Here is a 24,350-nt window from a genome sequence, read left to right as displayed (position 1 = left end):
GAAGAATGGATGGCGGAAAGACACCCAAGATAGAAAGGAAAAACAGCTGTCTTCTTTATTCCCAACACATTTTGATATACAGTGGTGCCTCGCTTAACGAGTGCCTCACTCAACAATGAATTCGCATAACGATGGCCTTTGCTGGAAATTTTGCCGCCTCACCTAACAATGTTTCCTATGGGGGATTTTCGCATAACGATGTTTGGGACCTTGCTTCACTTAATGATGATAGTTTTAGGTCCCCTGTTTCGCTTAACGTTTTTTTTTTTTTGACAGCCCTGTTTTCGCTATTTTAAAAATATTCTAAAATGTTTAAAAAATGTTTAAAATGCTTGGAATCATTAGTGCACCTAATAAAACCTTCGTTAAAGTAATTTGGCTTCGTTCTGAGTCTTTTTGAATTTTTGGTGATTTTTCTTCACCATTGAAATGTATTGAATAGGCTCCTATTGGAATGGATTAACCGGTTTTCAATGCATTCCTATGGGAAATGGTGTTTCGCTTAATGATGTTTTCACATAACGATGTTTTTAATGGAACCAATTAACATCGTTATGCGAGGCACCACTGTATAACCATGGGGATGGAAGTAGAGGGATCTTAGATTGATCCCTAAAGCTTTGGGCAAGGCAGAGGAAATTCTTCATGTTTGCAGCTAACTCATTAAGACTACACACATTCTTCCCTCTCAAGGAAAAAGAAGATCAAAATGCGTTGGGAGTAAAGGAAAATCCGGGCAACTGTTTTGTGTCTCCCATTGTGTCTCTGTGTTAAGGTGGTCAACTTGTGTCACTGCAAATATTGTTGGACTACAGCTCTCATGCTCTCTTACTTCTGGCCGGGTTTGATAAGAGTTGTGACTCAGGTGATCAGAGGACGGCAAGTTGCCTACCTGTGCAGTGATGTTGCTGTGTGCTCTTGTGTCTTTAATAATGCCCCCCCCAAGAAATTTGGTTTCTTGGGGGGGGTGGAGTTGGAAATGCAGAAGGCGCACAGCATAGGATATGACACATTTTGAAGCAGTTTCTTTTCTGTTCATTTTAGGATACAAAATCAAGTATCTGCTTCCATGAAAACTAAGATAACGGCCTATACCATTGCCCTGGCTTTGCATATAAACAATTTCCAAACAGACTTAACGGTTTTGCAGCGGGATCTCAAGTTGCGGGATAGCAGGTGAGAAGAACTCTGTGGCCACATTCAGCACCTGTGGCCTGATTAAACCACTGAGAGTTTGGGGACGTGGATAAAGTTTCTACCTTCCAAACCTTGAAGGCCTTTGTTGCCACCAGACTGATCTCATCAGGAACTTTAACATTCTGAAGTCTCTCTGGGAGGCCTGCAGATGTCTTGGTGGGCATGTTCCCGTGCCTTTAACAGCAGCCTCTCAGGCAGAAGTTCAGAGTAATAAAACTTCTCCCCATCAGTTCTATCTGCCCCTGCTCAGAAAATCTTCACAATTAAATGCCTTGTGCTTTGGGCTTGTATTAATGGCCCAAGTGTAGTGCTAAGGGGAAAACAAGGCCCCAGGTTCCTTGCCAGGAAGGTGTGTGTTCTTACACCTTTTAGCAGCAGGGAAATGCGTGGGGGGAAGGATAAATCTTGAAGCTAAGTTTACCATGATAACTGGTAAGAATGATAGTAAGATGTAGACTGTACTGAGATCTGTATGTAGTAAGTTTGTACAGCAGGCATGATGGGGAGAGTTATGTGACAGCGAAGAATTTAATCCTAATTAGTTAGTCCTAATTACTGTAGTTGATCAGGCTAAAGTAATCAGCCTGGGAGTCTCGAACTTGCAGTTTCAACAGTCTAGCTTGTTGTTAACGCAGCGGGTGACTGCAACCGAGGTTTATTAACTTCTGATGAGTACGTTCCACCAGGCTTGGCCTCTTCTTCACACATTTTGGGAGACAGAAACTCTTAAGAACAGACCTTCTGTTGTACTGCTTGTGCAATAGCTGTGATCTCAATAGCCATGCTAAAAAGTATTACTGGATCATGTGAACAATTCTATATTTAAGTATCTTTTCCTGCAGAGCTGGCTCTTTTTAAATTATAAAAGCAATTCGCCTAGAAACAGCTCCATTTCCTGTGATTTTTTAAAAAATGTATTCGCATTTTCTGTTGGAAATTTGTATGACTATTGATGTTATGCAAAATGTAGGAAATTTATTCAGTGCAATTAATGTATTCAGTCATTTTGGGCTGGGGAAGCGAAAACAGTGGATGGACACATCAGACTTTTGCAGGCTTTATGTTAAAACACCAGCATATTTAAGAATATCTCACCTTTTGCTCAAAAAAGAGGAATTGTGGAGACACTGTTTATAACCTGGCTGTCTTTTGGAATTTACAGTCTGTTTTGTTCAGTATGTTACTTTCTTGAGCAGAAAGCAGCCTTTTAAATAACCACTGACCTAGTCACATTTTGAAAATAGAACTACCCATAGAAGCTACACTTTCAGCTGCGTAATTTTCCCTGCCTTTTCAGACTGCAGGAGGTATTCCTAAGCAAATGCACCAGTAAGCTCTTTTCTGGGCTGGTATCTCACTATCAGTCAAAATTGACTTTACTGTATATCATCCTCATCACTAATTTCTAGAGAAATATTTACAACTGATAGGTTGTCTTGTCTTGAAGAGCCAAACGGTGTCTCTTAATTTATGTAGTGCCCTCAGCGTATTATGTTAACAGTGTCAAGGACCTTATAATCTTCAGTCACAGGGGAGGAGCCTCTGCCTCTCCAAATGTTTTGGACTTCCACTCCCAACAGCGCCAATCAGCATAGCCCAGTGGCAAGGGATTGTGGGAACTGAAGTCCAAAACATCCAGAGGCTGAAGGACTTCCACGTCTGGTCTCCCAAGTGTTGATTGTAGCATGAGGTGTCAGGGAAAAGCCACAGCAGCAAAGTATAGGAGGGAATGGAGGGGCAATTGGTGTGGGATGGACGTGGTCTCTTAACAATTTGTTTTGCTTTCTCCCATCAGAATCCTTGATATTGCCAAAGCGATGCGGCTGAAGATCACCAAAACCAAAGGCCTCTCTGGACTGGATGAGCACAAGATAGGAACACTCTCTTTGCCCTTACCTGTGTACAAAATGCCAGCAAGCCATCGGAGACGCATTGCACACTGAAATACTCCCTTGCCAGGCATTTAGAGGCATTTGTCCAATGCTGTGCCATCTTCTGAATAAATGTGTCAAATCTTCTGATGCTTCGCTGCTCCCTCAGTAGCCTCTTTTTCAGCTGCTGTTGGGGGGGGATGTTGGTAGTCACGGTGTTGTGACATGAGCAGATTCTTGGATGGGACAGAGGCCCAAATAAATGGAACAAAAGGACTGGACCTGCTCGTGCCCAGTGAGATCATTTTCTTTCTCTCTTGAAGCTAATTTACAGTACAGCTCTCTAGGTTGGTGTGTCCACATCAGCTGGAGGGGATGAATCAGAAGAATTAAAAACAGCTCCTAACGACAAGTAAAAATGTTGGTGTCATTTGGCATCTTCAGTTACAGGAGCCCCTCATCCCTTCTTACACCATTTTGCCTTTAAGGACTTGAAATACAAACAGTTCTATTAATGAATGAATGCTTGATCCTTCATTATTTAAAACTGAACCCTTATGAACTGCTTTGGGGAGTGAGAGTGATAAATCAAATCAAGAATAATAAACGTGGGCAGTTCTTATAAAGTGTCTAACAACTGCAGACATGCTATGAGTTGCAAATAGGTTTAGTCATTCTCGTCAATACTTAATTAGGCAGGTGTATTTTGAAGCCAGTTGAGCTAATCTTTTACTATTTATGACTGCTGAAATGGTGTTCCCCCCCCCAATGATAGCCATAGCAACACTCCCTTAGTGCTAGAATCTTTCACTCTTTAGTCACCCTGACTTTGCACCCTCTGGTAGCCAAGAGCTTCAGAGTTAATTATTGTAAGCCGCCCAGAGACCTCTGGGTAGTGTGGGCGGCATATAAATTGAATAAATAAAATAATAAATAGGAACTCCACTTTTTCCTTGATTTTTTCCCCCTTTTTAAAGGCTTTGGCCTAAAATAGTCCACATGGTAGGGTTACATTTCAATGGCAGGTTGCATACGTGCGGCAGATTGCTGTTTTTGGATCAAAGCCAACATTATTTGAGGGGCCAGAGATGGCCTCTCAGGCCCTCAGAGGTTGCCTGCCCTTGGGCTGGATGCTAGGCCAGGAAATCTGTGGCCAAAGATCCCTATTAGTGCCTGGTTTGAAGAAGGGCAACGGCGTGCTCCAGAAGCTGTACCGTTACTGAAATAACAGCTTTTCTGATCAGTGCTCCAAAGAGAGGCTTCTAAACAAAAGAGTCTTGAAAAAGGAGGCGTAGCTTGTCGGGGGAGGGGGAAAAACCAGAGCCTGGTGGCAGATTCGATTTTTGTCTGGCATCAACTTTTGTTGACTGTAGCTCATTTGATTTGCATCTGAGGGTGGGGTTGCAGTCCATAAAAGTGTATTGCAAATAAACTGTCTTAAGAACAGGCTAAAAGTAAACGAAATGCAAGAAATGCCCTACATCTGTCTTAATTAAAAGTACTTCATTTTTCATGACATCACACCCTGCAGGTCCTTTGACGTCTCTTCTGATCCTCTGCCCTTTCCCACACTACTGTCTTCCCTATGCTTGAATGTTTTCTTGTTCATCTGTGTTTACAATTACACTTTTATTGGATTTCTACCCTGCCCATCTAGACCAAAGATTTTCACCTTCTTCTTGTCCTAAAAGCATCCTGAGTCCTGACCTCATAACCTGCTTGTACATAAAAAAAACTTCCATTGGATTCTATTTTTCCTCCTCAGAACAAACATGTGAAATTCGTTTTGTAAATGCTGTAGTGTTAACCACTGCACACTGTGAGAAACTACCACATGCAAATAGCCTGCACAGCTAGTGTGTGAAAATAGCATCTTCTTCTATCAGCAAAAGAACTAGGAGAGAAAAGTCTCATTTTTCAAGGCAGGAAGGTAATCAGCGAGCATCACTTCACTGCTAATAATATCTTGTGATGCCAACAAAGGATGACTCTCATCTCCCACTACAAAATCTGTTCACAAGTCTTATGATGGAATGTAGTTGGGCAAGGCACAGCGCTGTTGATGAGTCTGCCTATGCAGTGTCATCCTTCAGATTAAATTTCTTCCAGTGAACTCCACTTTTATTGTGATGAGAAAAACTTTATTTTCAATTTAAAATAATTTGTATTGACTTTTTGTGTTTAATTTTAAACTGCACATTTTTCCTATCAAAAGTAATTAGACGATAGTCAAAGAGCAGCAGCTAACCGTGAGGGTTCCTTGAACCAACCACTTGATAACTCTGGTTTAGGAATCTCATTGTAGGGACAGAGTTCGTGTTTCCCCACTGTACCCCTTTCCCAGGGACTGGACTCTTAGCGATCCATAGGGTCCCTTCCAGTTCTTGCAGCTTCAAGAGGATTCTGACGATTTGTTGTAATGGTAAAAAAAAAAATGGACAATTTCTGTAAAATGCTAAGGATGACAGCCGCTCCCTGCCATTATAAGATTGGGCAGTTTTCTTGTACCCAGCTTCTCTTACTCATGAATAAGAATGAGGGAGCAAAGGGCAGGTTGGGTTTTGTTTTGTTTTTTATTCAAACAGATGCAGTGGGATAGGGATGTGATTAAGATACAATTAATTTTTTTTTAATCTTTAAAAATCTGGCCTGTCAAATATCAACAATGCAGCTATCAGCTCCTCATCAGCAGAGCTACTCCTGGAACACGGATGTGTGAGCCACCTCTCGTGGATATATACAGACACGTGTTGCTGGCTGGGATGGGTCAACCACTGCCCTTTCCCAACTCAAGTGTACTGTGTTCTGCTATTGTCAAGCCATTGTGAGTTCCATAGTAACCACAACACTGCTGGGGACAGGGACAGAGGATGGCAGCTAGGAAGGGACACACGGTGTTACTTGTGCAGTTTCCAAGTGCTCTCTCCTCCCCAAATCTAAGTCTACCAGGATTCCCTCCTCGGCCTCTATTGATGGCACTGGACCCCTTACTCTCATTTGTATCTGCTTACCCCACTTCCGCAATGCATTGTGCAAAAATAAATAAAACCAGTTCACAACACTACAGTGTTTAAAATATAGCACTTTATTTTGCAATATGCTGGTCTTTCTTAATAAAAACTTTACATGGAATGCTTGTAACTTCCTTTACAAAGATCACGCGGAATAGATTATAATCCAGCCCAAAGTTGAAAGCTTTCTAAGAAATTCTTCAAAACATGAGTGGCCTTCTGCTGTTAGAATTCAGTTGCTTTCAAAAGGGGGAGTCTATTGCTTTAATCCATCTAAAATCAATTGTGGCTAAATACAATTAGACTGGATCCAGGTTAAGATGTTTGTAATTGGGTAGTCAGAAGTGGATTTCTCTGTCTTACTTTGCTCCATGAACTATTTTGAACTGCAGAGGAGAAACACATAACCAATACTGGATGGAGCAGAATCCATCCATTTATGGAAATTCCGCATTCACTCCACTAAAAAGCAAGGGACACTTCAGTTACCCACAACTAACTTAAAACGGTTCAAGGGACTAAAAGACCGCTCAAGATAGATGGGGGGGGGGGGAGGCTCAATTGCAGAGTAGTTGCACTGCAGTCCTAACACATTTAAAGAGGAAGCAAACCCTACTATGAGTAACAGTATACTTCCTGGAAAACGTGCATAAAGTTGCACTGCTGGCTTCTGTATTTTGCTAACTTGCAGTCTTACCCAGTGGGTTTTTGCTCCAACACATTTGCTTTTCTATACAGGGCTGTCTCGAGTAGGGGCACAGGATCGCAGCCATATTAATACCTATGTTGAGAGCAACTTTCTATGAATATAGAAAGTTCTTGTTAATGTTTAAAAAATGTGGAGATGTAATCTAAGAAACAGGAATGGGCTGCAGAGCATATATTCTGTGCGTATAAGCCCTGTGTCCTGAGCACACTCCTGTACTGCAGTGAGTCCTGGACCCTTTGTGCACAGCAGGAGAGGAAGCTGAACACGTTCTATTTTGGTATCACCTGGCAGGACAAAGTTCCAAATAGAGTAGTCCTAGAACGAGCTGAAAGTTTTAACATGCATACATTACTAAAACAGCGATGTCTATGTTGGCTTGGGCATGTTGTAAGAATGGCTGATGGTCCAATTCCGAAAGATCTCCTGCATGGAGAATTAGTGCAGGGAACTCACCCCAGAGGGAGACCACAGCTGCAATACAAGGATATCTGCAAGCAGGATCTGAAGGCCTTAGGAATGGACCTCAATAGATGGGAAATGTTGACATCTGAGCACTCAGCCTGGAGGCAGGCGGTGCAGCATGGCCTCTCCCAATTTGAAGAGACACTTGTACAGCAGGCCGAGGCAAAGAGGCAGTCCCGAAACAAGCAAAACCAGGGAGCTGGACAGGGGACAGACTGTATTTGTCTTCAGTGTGGAAGAGATTGTCACTCTAGAATTGGCCTTCTCAGCCACACTAGACACTGTTCCAAAACCAGAGCACTTTACCATAGTCTCTCGAGACTGAAGGATGCCTACTAGACTACTACTAGAGATAAGCCCTGCACCACTGTTCAATTCACAGCATCTGCTCTTTGGTGTAATACAGAATGATGGAGTTGGAAGGGACCCACAAGGCCATTGAGCCCAATCCCTCTCTTCAATGTAAGAATCCAAGTTAAAGTCTACCTGACAGATGGCTGTCTAACTCCCTCTTGAATGCTTCCATTGCTCACCACCATTTCTGTCCTTAAATCTCATCTATCATCCTGGACTATTCGCTGCCATAAGTTCTGAATTAATTTGTGAAGTCTCCATAGCTGTGCTTTTTCTCAAAAGATTGAGTTCTTTTCGTGCCAACAGAAGTCCAATTTTTAAAGCATCAGGCTTGTGCCAGAGGGTCAGCAAAAGAGGCCAGATATCCGGGTTGGACACTCGCTTGGGCTTGATGAGCTGAGAACTAGTGCTGCCTTGTTGCTATTCACAGAGCACCCAGCCTGTCCTGCTCAGAACCAGAGCGCGCTCTTGGGTGTAAGACGTGCCAGACTTGCCATTAAGAAATATTTGCCCAAGAGTCTCCTCCCTTTTTGTGCAATGTCACAAAAAAGAAACATTTGCCAACCCAAGTGGGTTCAAGGCAACCATCTAACAATATTCCACATATCTATTTCCTTATTAAATGAGCCTATAGGAATTTCTTCTCTTATTTACCATTTCCAACCACCAAGTTCTGGAATAGCTGAACTCCAACCACATGTAAGTCTGCTGCCAGAAGAGCTTATGTGTATGAGTACTTGTGTCACGGATCGGAAAAGGCAACCAGCTTCTCCTTGAAGGTCCTGTTTTGAGGGCTCCCTAATGAGGCAGTTCTTTGTCTACTGTGACCAATCATGGAACTGTTAAAGGAAGGATGGAGAACGTTCAGGCCTCTCTAAATGCTTCGGACTACGACTTCCATTAGCCATGGCTGGCACTGCCTGTGGCAAGCGACTGTGGGAGCTCTCGTCCAAAACATCAGGAGGGCCAAAATTCCTTATGCTTATACTCTCTCGGGACCGGTGTAAAACTAGCCCAGTGCAACCAGAGAGATAAGTGCTAACCTCACCCACCAAGGTCTTAGAAACCCCTCCCCAAATAAATCAACTTGTCAAGTCACAGCCTTCCATTTCTTCCCATTCCCATCTTCAGTTGAAGTGTCAGTATCCAGCTTTCCACTCTGAATTTGTCAGAAAGAAGCAACTATCCCTTTATCTAAGCCAGAGGGGTTTCAAGAAAACTTCCTGCCAAAGAAATGTCTTCATCAGATTGATGTTTTCAAGTATTTTCAAAAAGGCACACTGTGTGCAAGTGGATCATACCCTTTGTTTTGTCCTTTTGCATAAAATGGCATCATGTTGTGAGCAGCCCCCAGTCTGAAATCATCCCATGCCACCCAGAAATTTCATTTGTTTGCATCTCCCTGGAAATCATTTTAAAAGCCGGCGTCACCACGTTTTGACATGACTAGTCAGAATAATTGCTAGCTGTTCCTCCTGACAGAATCTTCCCCCACTGTATGAGATACACTCTGTTCTTTTGCTGAAAATGTACACATCAACACAAATCTGAAGGATCCCAGGTGGGTCACTTTGTCTTCTGAAAAAATAAACATATTCTGATTTATGAGAAAAACACTGGCTTATGTGTACTTCATGCTACACATTTGCCTCGCCCCAGGCAACAAACAATGTATTATAAAGCTTGTTTACCTTCTCAGCACGCACGGGAAAACAGCTTCTACTTCTGGAGGGAAAGGAAGATTAATTCCAAGGTATGCCTCTCCTTCAATAGCTGCCTAGGAGACCAATGATATGTCTGGACACTTGACATCACCTTGCACCTAAACCAAATGACCTGTCTGACAAGTTAATGAATGGGAATAAGCTTGAACTGCTGGTTCAGTGATTTAGGTCTCTGACTGCAGAGTCAGAGGTTGGGAGTTCAATTCCCCACCGCGCCTCTTTAACAGGGGCTCGACTAGATGATTCACAGGGTCCCTTCCAGTTCTGCAGTTCTAAAATGATCATTATTATTTTATTATTATTAAAGAGATGAAAAACATTACATAAATAGCTGGTGGCCTCTCATGCATCAGAAGGGCCAAAATTCCCCTCTAATAATGTTTCTTCACTGTCTTCCCTGAACTATGTAGCTTTTGCAGGCAGGGGACACACCAAGCTGATTAGGAGGAGAAGGTAACAATCAAATTGTGTATGTGGATCTCCCCAGCTTTCAGCTAGAAGAGAATCCCCAGCTAGTCCCACTTCAGCAGCTGCTTCATCCCCTCTAGTAATTAATTGTATGGGGGAAAGCACAGTTCTTTGCTAGGTTGAGTGAAAATGCAGTGCCTTTATGACATCAGCTGCATTAGACCAATCACCCCTCTCCATTCAGAACAAACTCTCAGCGACAAAGATATCTAAGGAAAAAGGGCCAAGAGATTGGCCAAATGGCCGGTGATGTCACAAAGGCACTACTACCACTCACTGGCATAAACCCAGGGGTGGGCTGAAGCCTGAGGGAAGGAGCAGCAGAAACAGGAAAAGCAAACATCCCATAAGACTCCTAATGGAGAAGACCTGCCTGAGAAAGGAGACAGCCACCTGCAGTTGCTCATCCCTTTACATTCCCACCATTATTTAGTGGGCATTACACCGAAGTACCGAGGTTCCTGATGTGATGTCCACGGGCAACAACGGGGTCCTCAGAGATTGCCCTTGGCACCCGCCAGGCTCCCTGCCCCTTGGTTGGCCAGGTGTTTAAAAACTTCAAACTGGAAGACAAACGTGTTGCACTGCAAGGTACCAGCCTCCCAAACTACCTCGATTTCTAAGAATGGTTCTGGGCCCCAGAAGCATTTTCAAAACAGAAAGATGGAGCACAGCTGAAATGCAGGGATTTCTTTTCAAGGTGGTGAGTGGCAAGTATTTGTTTTACCTTTTTTGTTGTTGTTTCTTTGGGATTGTGTGTTGAGAGGAAGGGAGGGAGGGAGGACTTTGTTTTGGTTTGTGTCACGTAGGGTGTGTGTACCGTATGTGCTTCTCAGAGTAGCAACAGTCTTATTTCTTACATTCCTATTTTGTTGCACTTTGTGGAAGCAAACATACGGTTTGGCAGCTGAGGCTCAAAGCTCACTTCTGCTTCACACGCGCTGTTCATGGGCATGTTAGCTGCCTCTGAGTCTTACCATTTTCCGTTCTGCAGGAGTCATGGAGCAAACAACTGGGGATTTAAAAGAAAGATCTCACATTTTGGGGATCAGAATACCTCTTCCTTATACTTAAAATTCTTGGGCAAGTTATCTTTTCCTCTCCCTCAGCAGTTTACTGCTACCGTGGCAGCAATTTTGTGAGCAGGCAAGGCTTTCAATCCCACTTCCTCCCATGTGCGCCACTAAGACACTGCCACAAAATGCCAAGTATGCTCGCCAGCCCCTCAAAAGACTGGAGAGCCCTTGCCCTGTGGGAGTCAACTGAACATGAGTTCACTAGCTTCTGCAATGAATACACACGGGAAGGTTTCCCGACTGGTCTCAGAGTTAGAGAAAAGGCAGAGAGATCACAGGATGGCGCAGAAGATGCTACCGTTGTTGTGGCAACCCCCATCCACTCTAGCAGCTATCCTGGCTGTCCTCTTTGAGCCTTTCTGATTGTTTCCTGATGTTGACATTCCTCTGGAGGATCCTTCAATGTGAGGTCTCGCTGGAGGGTTTTCTAAGGTCCAGGCATTGTCAGATCTGCAGAACGGAATGACATTGATGCATACGTCAAAACTCCAGTCTCCTAAGCACGATAAGGGAAATTCAGAGTTACTTATGAATTCTGAAATGAAAGTGTGGGGACCACATTTTGTTGCCACCAAGAGAAGTAGGAACATGCCCCCAATAGAGCAGGTGCTTGTTTCATTTCTATCCCATCTTTCCTTCAGCAATTTCAAGACAGCAGATACAACCCTTCTCCTCTACCTTTTTATCCTAACAACATCCCTATGAGGTAGGACACACTGAGATAAAGTGGCTGGCTCAGGACGAATCCAGTGAGTTTCATTGGGTGGGGGTCTTGATCTGCTTCTCCCAAGTCCCAACACAACACTCTTCAGCTATTATACAGCACAGGTTCTGGTATATTGCTTTGGCAGCCAAGAGGTCTGCAAAATGGTACAGCCCTTGGCCAGATGTGAACTTGCCCCTCAACAGAAGACAAGTGTTCCTCCCATTTGGCGTTGGACGGGTTCTTCAGGAGATGAAAGAACCCTGCCTGTCCCACTGAATACAACACAGGCTGCTGCTGAAAACTAACAATTTCATGGATGGTCATTCCTAATAATGAATTAATCTTCTGTTTTCTGTTTCAATAACCTTCAGTTCAATAATGTTCCTCCAGATCCCTCCACTAAAAATCTAAAAAGATACACAGGAACAAGATGCTCTCTGTCTCTTTTCTCTGATCAGCTGTGCTCAGGCACTTGACAAATACTGATTGACAGTCATCCTCTACATTCATTTCCTAAGGTGCTCCTTATAAGAGAGCCCTATTTACAATGCTTCTCTGCCTCAGCATGTCAGGGAAACAAGATCAAGCTATCCTCATCCTTTCATTATGTTCCACTGCCCCCAGCCCATGTACAGGGAGATTATTTTTATATTCCTAACAGGGTATTCATAACATAATTTCCCTTCAGACACCTTGACTCCAGAAAAGGCTTTAGCTCTGAATGCATTCAATGGGGCCCAAATCTGAAAACATATCAAGTGGACTGCCCCATGAACCTGCCTGGCTCAATTATCCTTCCCTTGTGAAGTCAGGACGCTGAGAGCTTAAAAGGAAGGGCTCCGTAATCATTCTCCCCTAAAGGCAAGAACATCCATGACGGCTGGAAACATGTTTTTTAAAAATGAAATGTGGATGATCATCAGTCCTGTGCCTGGGGAGGGATCAGAACTGAACACCTGAGTGTACGTTACAGACGGACATGGGAGAAAAAAAAGGCAGTCCATATGTCACATTGTATTCACAGAACACACTGCCAAAAGGGATGACACTATTTCAAGAGATTAAAAATGCTCAGTTATAAATAGCTGGGGGAATTTATTTTGCAACTTCATTGTGTGTGCCGTGTGCCATCAAGTCAGAACCATGTTATAGTGACCTTCACAGGAATTTCGAGGTAAATAAGTGAGCTATTTCAGGAGTGGTTTTACCAGTTCTACACACCCCTGGTGAAGCTTACATGGCCCAACAAGGATTCAAACTCAGGCCTCCTGGATCCTAGTCCATCACTCTATCTACTACCTACAATAATAGAGAATGAGAGCTTGTAGAAATTATATATTTTTTGGACTACAATTCTCAGAATACCCCAGCCAATAGAGTCACTAGCCTTGTTGGCTGAGGAACTGTGGGAGCTATAGTCCAAGAATGTAACATAGCCAAGGTCTGGATACATATGCAACAAATATAAACTGCCCTTTTGGTGCCCATTTATCTTGCATAATCCTTCCAACTACACCTACAGGCAACACTGTGACCTTAGTACAGGTATAAGGAACGTACAGGTAACAAAGATCTCAACTCCTTTCACAGAACTACAATTCCCAGAGTTCCTTTGGGGTCATTCTAACAATCACATTGATGTATGCTTGAGACACAGCCACTGTCCTCAATGTGGAAACGGCTTCAGCACGGTTTTCTTTCCTTTAAAACACAAAGAAGCGACATGGCTTACCGTTTCTTAAAGGCAAGGACTTTGTTGTTGCAAACGAGACAACTTTCAGTGTTGGATCCCTGCTGTAAAATGCTCTTTTTGGTTTTCCCTTGAAAAATCAGATTGTCTTGCACTAAGGCCTTGGTCACATCAAGGATTTCAATCCCATAACCTCGAAAGGAGTGGATTCTGTTCTTGGTGACCTGAAAGGGAAGAAAACGACCAATGATAAAATACTAATTCCTCCTAATACCAGGCTCAGCTGGTTATACGCCAATTAATCTGGAACAGAAGCTGCGGTCATGCAAAAATCTGAATATCTACTGTGTTTCCCTGAAAATATGCTCCAAAAACACATTAGGGCTTATTTTCAGGGGATATTTTATTTTACAGTCATGTCATCTTCTTCTGGTTGCTGCCCAATGGTGGAGGGCGGGGTTTCACTTAACTGGGGCTTATTTTGGGGGTAGGGCTTATATTATGAGCATCCTGAAAAATCATATTAGGGCTTATTTTCAGGTTAGGTCTTATTTTTGGAGAAACAGGGTTCCTCAGAGAAAAACAGCTACACAGAAGTCTGTAAATTAAAACAAAAATAGTTACAAAAAACAGAATATATCTTGCTAGAGACCCCAGGGCTTCTACCTTACAGCACAGCAGTAAAGGTTAAGCCAACACAGAGACAGAAAGAGGCCCAAAGCAGCCTTTCTCAATGTAACAGCCTCCCGTAGTGTCTGACTATCACTCCCATCATCCCCAGCCAGCCTGGCTATCAATTACTACGAATCACGAGGAAACCATCAAGTTGAGGATTCCTAATCTAAAGGAACCAGAAATAAAGCAGGCTCAATTCTACAGTGGAGAGAAAAAAGCTGCCACCCAAAATACTACCTTGGAAAAACGGAGGAAATGGCTGGCTTCAGTCTTTGGCAAGTTATAGTCCATGGGGATAAGAAGGAATTTGTGGAGGCTGGGAGCTTGGAGTAATCCAAGGTGGTTATCTCTCCCCTCACCCCACCCCACTTCCCTTGGGATGGAGGAAGAACACTTTCCCCTCCCCTCTCATTTCTCCCTCTTTAGAATAGAAGGAGTGTGCTTGTCAGCCCCTTGTCAGTAGAGACATGTACACATGCTAGACAGCTACACAAGGTCCACCTATGAGGCTCACAGCCTCCTAGAGCCCTGCAGCTCAGCAGGAGAACCACTCAGGGCAGGGCAGGGCGCAAACGCTTCCTCTGTACCTCCCCTGCCTCTGAAGAGGCCTGAACAAGGAGCACCGCTCATTCCCCACTGCTCTGAATAAGAGCACTATATAAATAAACATCAACAGGAATCCATGGTTAGTGTAAAGCACACTCTTGCTCCTACAGCCAAGAACGTCACACTGCCAAGCATTAAAACCAAACCAAACCCTATTCAACATTCAGGCCCTCTTCTAGAGGCCGACAGGATTGAAACTCGTCTTCTTCCACTTCCAGTAGAGTTAAGCAGTTGCTGGAAGAATCGTATCTTTTCTGTCTAAGCAGTTGGATCCAAATCAGTGGTGTCAAACTGTGGCCCTCCAGATGTTCTTGGCCTTCAACTCCCTGAAATCCTGGCCAGCAGAGGTGGTGGTAAAGGCTTCTGGGAGTTGACGTCCAAGAACATCTGGAGGGCCACAGTTCGACACCACTGATCCAAATGTAATTTCCCATGTTTTCCTCTTCCCATTTATATCCCCTATATAAAATGGATGGGGAAGAATTGTTTTGCAACTTTTACTGCCTGCCCTCCACCTTTAAGAAAACATCTCCACTGTTTATTTTACATTTCCATTTGCATTTGCAATCAATGCCTACTGACTTTTTGGAAAGGAATTTGAATAATGGTCCAATCCGCCTAAGACTTCACACCTGTGGAACTGTATTTCTTGCTCATGTTCTTTATCAAACACACCTCCTCTGGCTCAGATTTTTCTGCAGCAAAGGTATGCACTAAGTTCGGTTGAAGTTAATAATGTCATCATCAACAACAACAATAAAAAGCATTGTTCAGAAAGGGGAGGCCACAGCTTCAAACATCTATATATTTACTGCTGAAACAGGTTCAGGAGTCAATATTGCTCAACGGGGCTGGAGCAGTGATTCTCAACCTTTTGTCAGTCATAGCCATAAACACTATATGAAAGAAATAGCTACCTAGAGTGGTCGTAATTGACCAGATAGGCGGGATATAAATGGAATAAATAAATAAATAAATATAGGTTGAATCAGGATTGTATAAGTCACATAATGAAACTTACAAGGTAGTACGCCGCCCAGAAGCCACTGGTAATGGTGCGGCTAAAATATATTGTAAAAATAAAATAGATAGTGTGTGAAGAACTGTTTCCAGTCTGTAAAGGTAAAGGTAAAGGTTCCCCTTGACAATTTTTGTCCAGTCGTGTTCGACTCTACGGGGCGGTGCTCATCCCCGTTTCCAAGCCACAGAGCCAGCGTTTTGTCCGAAGACAATCTTCCATGGTCACATGGCCAGTGCGACTTAGACACGGAACGCTGTTACCTTCCCACCGAGGTAGTACCTATTAATCTACTCGCATTTGCATGCTTTCGAACCGCTAGGTTGGCGGGAGCTGGGACAAGCGACGGGCGCTCACTCCATCGCGTGGATTCGCTCTTATGACTGCTTGGTCTTCTGACCCTGCAGCACAGCCTTCTGCGGTTTAGCCCGCAGCGCCACCACGTCCCTGTTTCCAGTCTGTAACCCTCTTCAACTGTGTCTGGATTCCCGGGGGGGGGGGGGGGAAGGCTATGGTTCCTCTTGAGAATGTCTGGACTAGAGCACCTGGCTGAAGATTTTACACCTGTGGACTTGGGAAGGGTTGGGAGCATCTCTCATTGTCTAATTCCTTTAGAGTTGGGGAAGAGGGACTGAGTGAATGGGGAAAACCATACATGGTGTAGATGGGTGTCTTTTGTTCCTGAGCTGTTAAGTGCTCTGGGTCTCTTCTTGTTGGTAAACATCCCATCTTGGTCCTATGACAATGGCTTAACCTCTCAGGCTTGCCATGTTCTGGAAACAGCACAGCACAATGTAACCAAATCTCTCTCTCTCTCTCCACAGTACTAGAGCCCCAGAGAACTGTTCGGAACAGCTGACTTGCTCTACCACTTCTCTTGGGATAGGTAATGGATCCCTACAGACTGGAAGCAATGAGAAACAACAGCCGCCACAACAACAAGAAGCAAGCTTCTCGTTAGGCACCACTCTTGGGTATGTGGCTTATGTCACAATTTGGGAATAGTACTGTTTGGAGACCACAGCTTCCAACCACTAGTCATGCTGATTAGAGGAATATAGAACAAGACTAATAAAGATAATCTCAGAACTGCAGAGCTGGAAGGGATCCTATATAGATCGTTGAGTCCAGCCTCCCTCTCAAGGAGGCACAATTGGGAATTAAACTCCCAACCTCTGGCTCCACAGCCAGATACTCTGGGACTTACAGTATCAACATATTTCCCTGATTGATTTGGAGCATATACAAAGCAGCAAAAAGTCAAGAGGATTAGAAGGCACAGGGTTTCACTTCCGAGATCTGGGTTCGTATCTCTCTTCAGCCAAAAACTTGCACTGGGTAACAGCAGGCCAGCCACCATTCTCAGCCAAGCCTACATCACAGGGGTGTTGGGAAGATAAAATTAGATCACGGTGGGCATGCAACCCTGGCTGGAGTCAGGACAGGCAGCCATTGATCGAGAGAGTCTATCTAAGCACATACCTTCATGTCCGCCGACTGCAAAAGCTTCAGGCCGCACCCCTTGTTTCCTAGGATGTCATTCTCTGTGATGACTCCCTCCCCCTTTGAGACAACCCCGTGGCTTATGTTGTCATAAATCCCGTTGCCGCGTAGCTCCACCTTGCACTCCGCTTCCACCAGAACTCCGCCGAGGCTATTGCAGGAGATGCTGTTGTTTGCGATCCGTGAGAGCTGAGTGCTCTGAAACACAGCCACCCCACAGTCCTGGTTGGCGTGGATGGCGTTTCCCATGATGTTCAGGGCCTCACTGCTCTTGAGGTACAAACCAGCAGCTACAAAAGGGGAGAAGATCCACATCAGATGCAATTAACCTCTACTGACCGAAATCAGGACAAGCCAAACCAAAAAGCTATTTACATGGAGAACAAAATGCTTCTAAGATTTTCTTAAGACTCTCTGTAATAATAATGATAATTGCATGCTGTGGAGTCAATACTTACTTAGGGTGGCCTTTTTCAGGGTTTTCCAGATAGAGCATACTCAGAAGCCATTGACCATTCCCTTCTTCTGGGAGCGTCCTGGGACTGTGCAGCTTGCCCAAGGCCACACAGGCTGGCTCTTCTCCCAGGAGGCCCAGATGGGGAATCAAACTCCCAACCATACCTAAACCACTGAGCTATTCAGCCAGCAAAAACACTCTACAGTGAGTTTACATTAAAGACAGGCTACTGACCTTATTAAACAGAACTCAGGGATAAAGACAGGCCGAGCCTGGCAAAGTTACTTTCTTTGTTGTTGTCTCTATAGATTCGGATTAACGGGCTCTGTGTCCACACAAAGCCACCCTTTGGAATATTTTAGATGGAGAGAGACTTAGGGCAGGAGCCCCACCCGCCCGGACAGCATTTCCCAACAGAGGCCATGGATTTGGATGGTGGTTCCAAAAAAGTAACCTTGAAAAGCTGTGGAGGGAATGAGCCTATGATTAAGTGTGACACCACCACCCCACCAGGACCCCAACTCATAGAGGATGTTGGTGGCAATGGGTGCAGGATGACAAGCTGCTGTTGAAGAGGAATGATGAAGGAGCAGAGCATGGCACACATGCCAGGGAAAGGGGCAAGCCCACACCAGTGACACCCACTGGCCCAGGCAGAGCACTCTCGGAGGCTTTCTAGGGATCCGACTGTGGCATCTGCACCCCAGAGCTCAGTGGATTTCCCTGCCTTTGTTGTCAACTGACCACACCCTCTAGCAACCACCAGAGCACCACACCCTCATCACCACCAATACAAAGTGCTGCTCACAGGTTGTCTCCAAGCAGTATAAGCCACTCCTTTGTATGTCCTGCCTCATCCGCTTGGCCGTTTTCTGTAACAAAACTAACTGCAGACTCCTCTCCAGTTGCTTCCATCCTATGGAGCGGAAATGGCTTTTTTCCCCCTCCCGTTTCTAAATATATGCAGAACAAATGGAGAGTCAGCTGCTAAAACTGTCAGTAATCAGCTCAAAACTGGATTGCAAAGGAGTGAACGCTCAGAGCCATAACTAGGGCAGGGCAATCGGGGCTTTGAAATCCAGAGGGCTGAAACTTACAGGGCCCCAACCTGTGCTGCTTGAAAAGCACAAATCTGCCCAAGGCAAACAGCATATGCAACCTCCAAGCCACTCCGTCTGTATCGGGCAAAGGGAAACACACAACAGGCAGGCTCGGGGCAGAATGAACGTGACGGTCTCACATGCAGACCCAGGCATTCTTCCCCCTTCTTCTGCCCTCTTCCTGCATATGCCAGTCTCACCTAGTTAAAGCTTAACCAATAGGGCAGTGAAGGCCCAGCTACCAAGCCCCATTACATTTTCATTGAACACAAACCCTTAACTTTCATCAGAAATCAGTATGTGTGTACAGTGGTGCCCCGCATAGCGACATTAATCGCTATCCGGATTCGTCGCTATGCTGGGGGGGGGACCCATAGGAACGCATTAAACTCCATTTAATGTGTTACTATTGGGGAAAAACTCACCGCTATGTGGGGAATCCTCCATCCGGCCGCCATTTTCGCTGCCCGTTAAGCGAGGGCAGGGCGCAAAAACGCTTGCGGGCGGCCATTTTGGAACCGCCAATCAGCTGTTTGTAAAAAATCGCAATGCGAAACGCTTACCGATCATCGCAATGCGATGTTTTCCCTATCTAAAACATCGCAATGCAATCGCATTAGCAATCGCAAAAAACACGTCGCTATGCGGATTCGTTGTTAAACGGTGCGCTCGTTAAGCGAGGCACCACTGTATGTCCATCCAGACGAAGTATCTTATGAATGGAGTGGCCAGCACCAGTCCATCAGGATTCAGTAGGGCCCCTGTATCCATGGGATCAGAGTCCGTGGTTCTACTTATCTGCGGTCTGAAAATATTAAAAGAAAAAAACTAGAAATGTGTTTTCATAATGTATTTACCAGAACGGCCTCCCTCTAGTGGCCAATTCTAGTAATACACAGTACAAAAACGTATTTCTGGATTGTTTTCCTTTATCATGCTATGTATAGCATTCACTACTATCCACGGTTGTCAGCATTCGCAAGGGGCGGGTTTGGAACCAATTCCCTGTGGATACAGGGGACCTACTGTGCTTCTTTGCACTGAAGTGTTCCTGAAGGAACCTCCAGGAATTCTTCAGCTTCTTTGAAAACCCTTTGGACCTTCCTGAAGGCACCCCTGGCTGGACACCCTTTTTACCAGGGCTCACCCCCATTGTGGTTGATGTTGTTGGACTCCACCAGAGCCACGCTGATGGGTCTCCGCGAAGTCCGGAGTTCATCCTCGCTCTCCAAGTCATTCTCCCAGTTGGCCACTTCTCCCTCGTCGTTGAAATTCCCATTGCCCCCTTGGTTGGCGAGGTAGTCGTTGGCATCGTCCTTGCGACAAAACACGGCAATCCCATAGATGCTGTTGTGCCCGATTTGGTTATTGGTGATATGAGGGAGGCTGGATGACATGACCCAGACTCCACAGCCCTTGTTACCTAGAGCAAGAGAAGAAAGACATGGACTTTCGACAACGTTCTTGATTTAACTGGCTCTATTTTCCATCATTCATGTTTTTTTTAAAAGCATTCAAAATTGTTTATCCTTTTGTTTACTTCATATTTGTAAACTGCCTTAAATACCATTCTTGGAGAAAAGCAGGATATCACTTAAATGCACTTATTGGTAGCATCAATTAGAGAGTAGAATTCCAAAATGAAAAGCCAGCAGTTTAGTCCATGGTCTAGTCTAGCTGAGACCAACAATAGGATGCAGTTCATAAAAAATGACAAGCCTACATTCAAATAAAACATTTAATCAAGTCCCTGATCTGGATAGTAACTCTGCACCTCTGGATAGTCATACTATTTCGTTTCGGAATTCCCAACCACCTCCAGACATGGGAGTTTAAAAGGAAGGAAATCTTTACAGGCATTGATTAAAGCATTTCTTTTCTTTTCTTTTCTTTTCTTTTCTTTTCTTTTCTTTCTTTCTTTCTTTCATGTAATGAAGGGACTTTGAAAAATAAATGACAGGAAGTAACCCTAAACTGCACACTATACTGATAATGTAAGCATTTTTTTGTATCCTTTTAATTGTTGTGAGCTGCCTTGGGTCTCCTAGGGGGAGAAAAGCATATAAATAAAAATAAAATAATTTCACTTTGGTGTTCAAACTTCAAAGCCAATTCAGATTTTCAAAGCCAATGAAATGGAAAACATATAGTGCACCATCAGCCCAAAAATCTAATGAAGCCTGATGAGCCCTTTTGGGCACAAATACCAGAAAACCAGACTTGTGCCTTTTTCTGGTTAAGAGAGCAGGGTTTTCTGACTACTCTTTGACTTCAACTACAATTCCTTCCTCCAACAGCATGAAACAAAGGCCAAGGTGAAAGACACTCATTCCGCAATCTGGATTTAAGCAAGGGAACCTGTGGCTCCAGCACTGTCTTGCAGTTAAAGCTATACTTCAGTACCCTGTTTCCCCGAAAATAAGACCTAACCTGAAAAATAAGCCCTACTATGATTTTTCAGGATGCTCATAAGCCCTACCCCCAAAATAAGCCCTAGTTAAGTGAAACCCCACCCTCCACCCTTGTGCAGCAACCAGAAGACTGACATGACTGTATTTGAATAAATGTAGATTGTCGTACATGGAAAAATAATAATAAAACATCCCCTGAAAACAAGCCCTATTGCATTTTTGGAGCAAAAATTAATATAAGACCCTGTCTTATTTTCAGGGAAACACGGTGGATGGTTTCACTGGATGGTGAATCCACAGAGATCTTTCAACAATCCACCAAGTTTACTTTCCAACACAGATTCTATAATTCCAATGGTCGGGGGAAAAAAACCATTATCAGGTACCTGCCTATCTGAATTAATTTCCACTGAGGGGGGTTCCTCCTCATTTAACTTCATCAAACTCAATATTTAACCAGTGTATAGATATAGTGTACACCCAATATCTTGTTGAAGACCAATAAGCCCAATCAGGAAAAAGGAAAATGTGCCATCATAAACATATTTTCTCTGCTGTGAGCAAATGATGTAATTAACACTGTCATGTTACTTTCTGTTCTGAGCCAAGGGTATTTCGGGTCCCGGGGACAGAAAAAACAGAGCTCATCACAATCCAGGCCAACAGCCAAATAGCTAAGAAATGCGTCGTTCTAAACTCCATCCTAAGCTATGCTTACTTGAAAGATTCAGGTCTTCACACGTTATTGGGTTTTTTTTTTCATTTCTTTTCTGTAAAAGTCCATCTGTAAGTTATCACTTTGGATTTCATACTTACATGCCGGTATGTTTTCTCTGCTGCCGTAATAAATAGCCTTTCCTACACCTCCCAGGTTATTTCTCTAAGGAAGTGATTCCCAACCGAGGGTACGTGTACCCCCAGGGGTATAAACCAGAATATTTAGGAGAATTCAGGGGAGAGGGGAGAAAAATGGCTGAACAAGACACATACATCAACAGTGTTAGTCACTTATTTATACCCCAAGCAGTGAGAAAGCCCTCCGCTTCTTCCTTCTCTCCCCACCCATTGTGTGAGAGCCCCAAGCAACTGGCTTTTGCTCCAAAGGGACATCCGTTCTTCTTCTTCCCCTAACTCGGGGTCTTGTGCTACCTGCACCTTTCCTACTGATGGCAGTCTGTACATGACAAAATTCATTATGAATTTTAAACCCTTCACTGGCGTGCTTGTACATACTACCAGAAGTGATGAGGAAGTGGCCTGAAGACTAAAAGGCGGAGAGTCTCTCCTCCCCCACCCCCCGGCTGCACACCCTAACGTGAAGGGTAGAATTTATGGAAATGGGCTGCCACCGGGTACGCAAGTGAACAAAGGTTGGGAGCCACTCCTCGAAGGTAAAAGTACTTAACAATGGCATGGGGGAAATGATCAGCTATTTGGAACCCAAGCTGTTTGGCACAATGATCAGAGTGAGTAAAAAATAAATAATAGTAGAGAGATACTATAGTTTGACTCCAGCGTCCAGACAGTAATCCTAGCTAGAGTAGTCCCATCTAACCAATGAGATGTACATAAATGAGGGCTCATCATTAAGCAAATGATTCAATAGGTCTATTTTTGTTGGGGCTGTGAGTGCCTCTGGACTGTCCTCAGGTGGCGCTGGTGGCAGCTAAGTCTCCCGGCAGTAACTTCATGGGCTCCAGGTTATGAGAGTGACCAAGAACAGATTTTATTGCAACCAACGAATCAACAGAAAGAAGAACATCATCCTTTACTCCCTTTGGGAGTTTTCTGAGGGGCTGGATTTCCAGAATTAATGCCCCCCAAGGAATTTCCTTTCAAGAGGGTTCCTTGTTAAAGCCACCGGTTTTACTCTACTCTAGTCCAAGCGCTCGTAATCTTGAGATTATACCATTGTAATGCACTCTACGTGGGGCTGCCTTTGAGGTTGATGCGGAAACTTCAGGTGGTCCAGAATGCGGCAGCCAGGCTCCTTATTGGGGTGAGAAAATATCAGCATATCTCCCCCACTCTGGCTGCCTTGCACTGGTTGCCCATCCGCTTCCGCATTGACTTCAAAGTGTTAATGATTACATATAAAGCCCTAAATGGTTTTGGACCTCAATATTTGGCAATCGTCTTCTTCCACCTAGATCTACCCAAATCACCCGACATAGCCAGCAGGAACGGCTGAGGGGCCTTACGCCGAGGGAGGCCCGGAAGGAAAAAAACAAGAAACTGGGCCTTCTCGGCAGTGGCCCCTCAGCTGTGGAACACTCTGCCTACCGAAATTCGATTGGCACCCTCGCTGGGTGTTTTTAAAAGCCAGTTAAAAACTTGGCTGTTCAAGCAGGCCTTCCCTCCAGTCAATTAAGTCATTTCTATATATATATTCTTTCTTTTTCTCTCTCTCCTTTTCTAGTCATGCCATCTTGGTAATATCTCGTTTGGAATTTAATTGTTATAATTGTATTTTTTGTGATTTTATATTGATGTGTTTTTATTGATGTAAGCCGCCCCGAGTAGACATAGTCTAGAGGGGCGGGGTAAAAATCTAATAAATAAATAAATGGGGGGCTCTGAGAGGCTTGATATCTCTGAAAGGAGGAGGAGTCCCGGCCCTGGACAAAGTCCTCTCAAGGACAGCCAGTACAGTCAGGAGGGAGTTACTAGCTCCTCTTCCCAGGCACTCCTCATCTTCAATGAGGCACAGAACTGTGGGTCCCAAGGCTTGAGGGTTTCTCCCCAAGCTGACTCCAACTCTGAAGTCTTTCTGTGCAAACTGTTTCCCTGAAGGAAGCCCCTGAGCCCTCCTGGTCTTCCTCTTTTATCTCAGCCTCCCACTCTCAGATGGCCCTCATCAGCCAAGCTCGCCTGCAGGCCCCTGTTGTCCTTCCCCCTTGCCTATGAGGGGCTTTGGGAGCTATGGCCTCAGACAGACAGCCCAGGACACTACTGGTGACCCCTTCCCAGGCAACAACTGAATTTAGGCTAAATCCAGCAAGAGTCGTGGTGAAAACGAGTGCTGTTTCTTCCCTCTGCAAACTGACCCTCTTTGTAGCAAGTCCATAGACGTTCTGCCATTGACGAGACAAAATGGGCAGGAGAATTTGAAACCTATTTCCAGTTCTACCTGACGATGCTTCTGGTGTCTTGCTGCAAGGAGAGGAAACGGGGAGTTTCTTAGCATCCTGGCTGCTCCTTTATTTGCATGCATCCCTGCCCCCCCCCCACCAGCTTAAGCAAGAAGTTACACATGATCTAAGCAGAAGGGTGTTATAATGTTGGAAAAGGTACAGAAAAAGGAAACCAAAA

The 24,350-nt window shown here is 44.4% G+C and overlaps 2 protein-coding genes across 2 annotated transcripts in view; one reads left to right on the top strand and one right to left on the bottom strand.

The window, feature by feature from the left end:
* Window positions 1-3,349, top strand: part of POLR1E (RNA polymerase I subunit E) — a 33,421-nt gene extending 30,072 nt beyond the window's left edge. The window contains exons 11-12 of the mRNA XM_072991913.2: window positions 1,045-1,176; window positions 2,993-3,349. Of these exons, the coding sequence (XP_072848014.2) occupies window positions 1,045-1,176; window positions 2,993-3,140 (280 nt within the window). The 3' untranslated portion in view covers window positions 3,141-3,349. The remainder of the gene's footprint in view (window positions 1-1,044; window positions 1,177-2,992) is intronic.
* Window positions 3,350-6,132: 2,783 nt separating this feature from the next.
* Window positions 6,133-24,350, bottom strand: part of FBXO10 (F-box protein 10) — a 41,101-nt gene continuing 22,883 nt past the window's right edge. Inside the window, exons 8-11 of the mRNA XM_020791344.3 lie at window positions 19,775-20,050; window positions 17,050-17,360; window positions 13,311-13,492; window positions 6,133-11,322 (exon numbers count right to left, since the gene is read on the bottom strand). Of these exons, the coding sequence (XP_020647003.2) occupies window positions 11,145-11,322; window positions 13,311-13,492; window positions 17,050-17,360; window positions 19,775-20,050 (947 nt within the window). The 3' untranslated portion in view covers window positions 6,133-11,144. The remainder of the gene's footprint in view (window positions 11,323-13,310; window positions 13,493-17,049; window positions 17,361-19,774; window positions 20,051-24,350) is intronic.

Source organism: Pogona vitticeps, chromosome 2 (assembly GCF_051106095.1).
Source record: "Pogona vitticeps strain Pit_001003342236 chromosome 2, PviZW2.1, whole genome shotgun sequence".
Classification (NCBI taxonomy): domain Eukaryota; kingdom Metazoa; phylum Chordata; class Lepidosauria; order Squamata; family Agamidae; genus Pogona; species Pogona vitticeps.
Note: the sequence above shows the minus strand (reverse complement) of the source record. Positions and strands in the feature narration are given on the sequence as shown.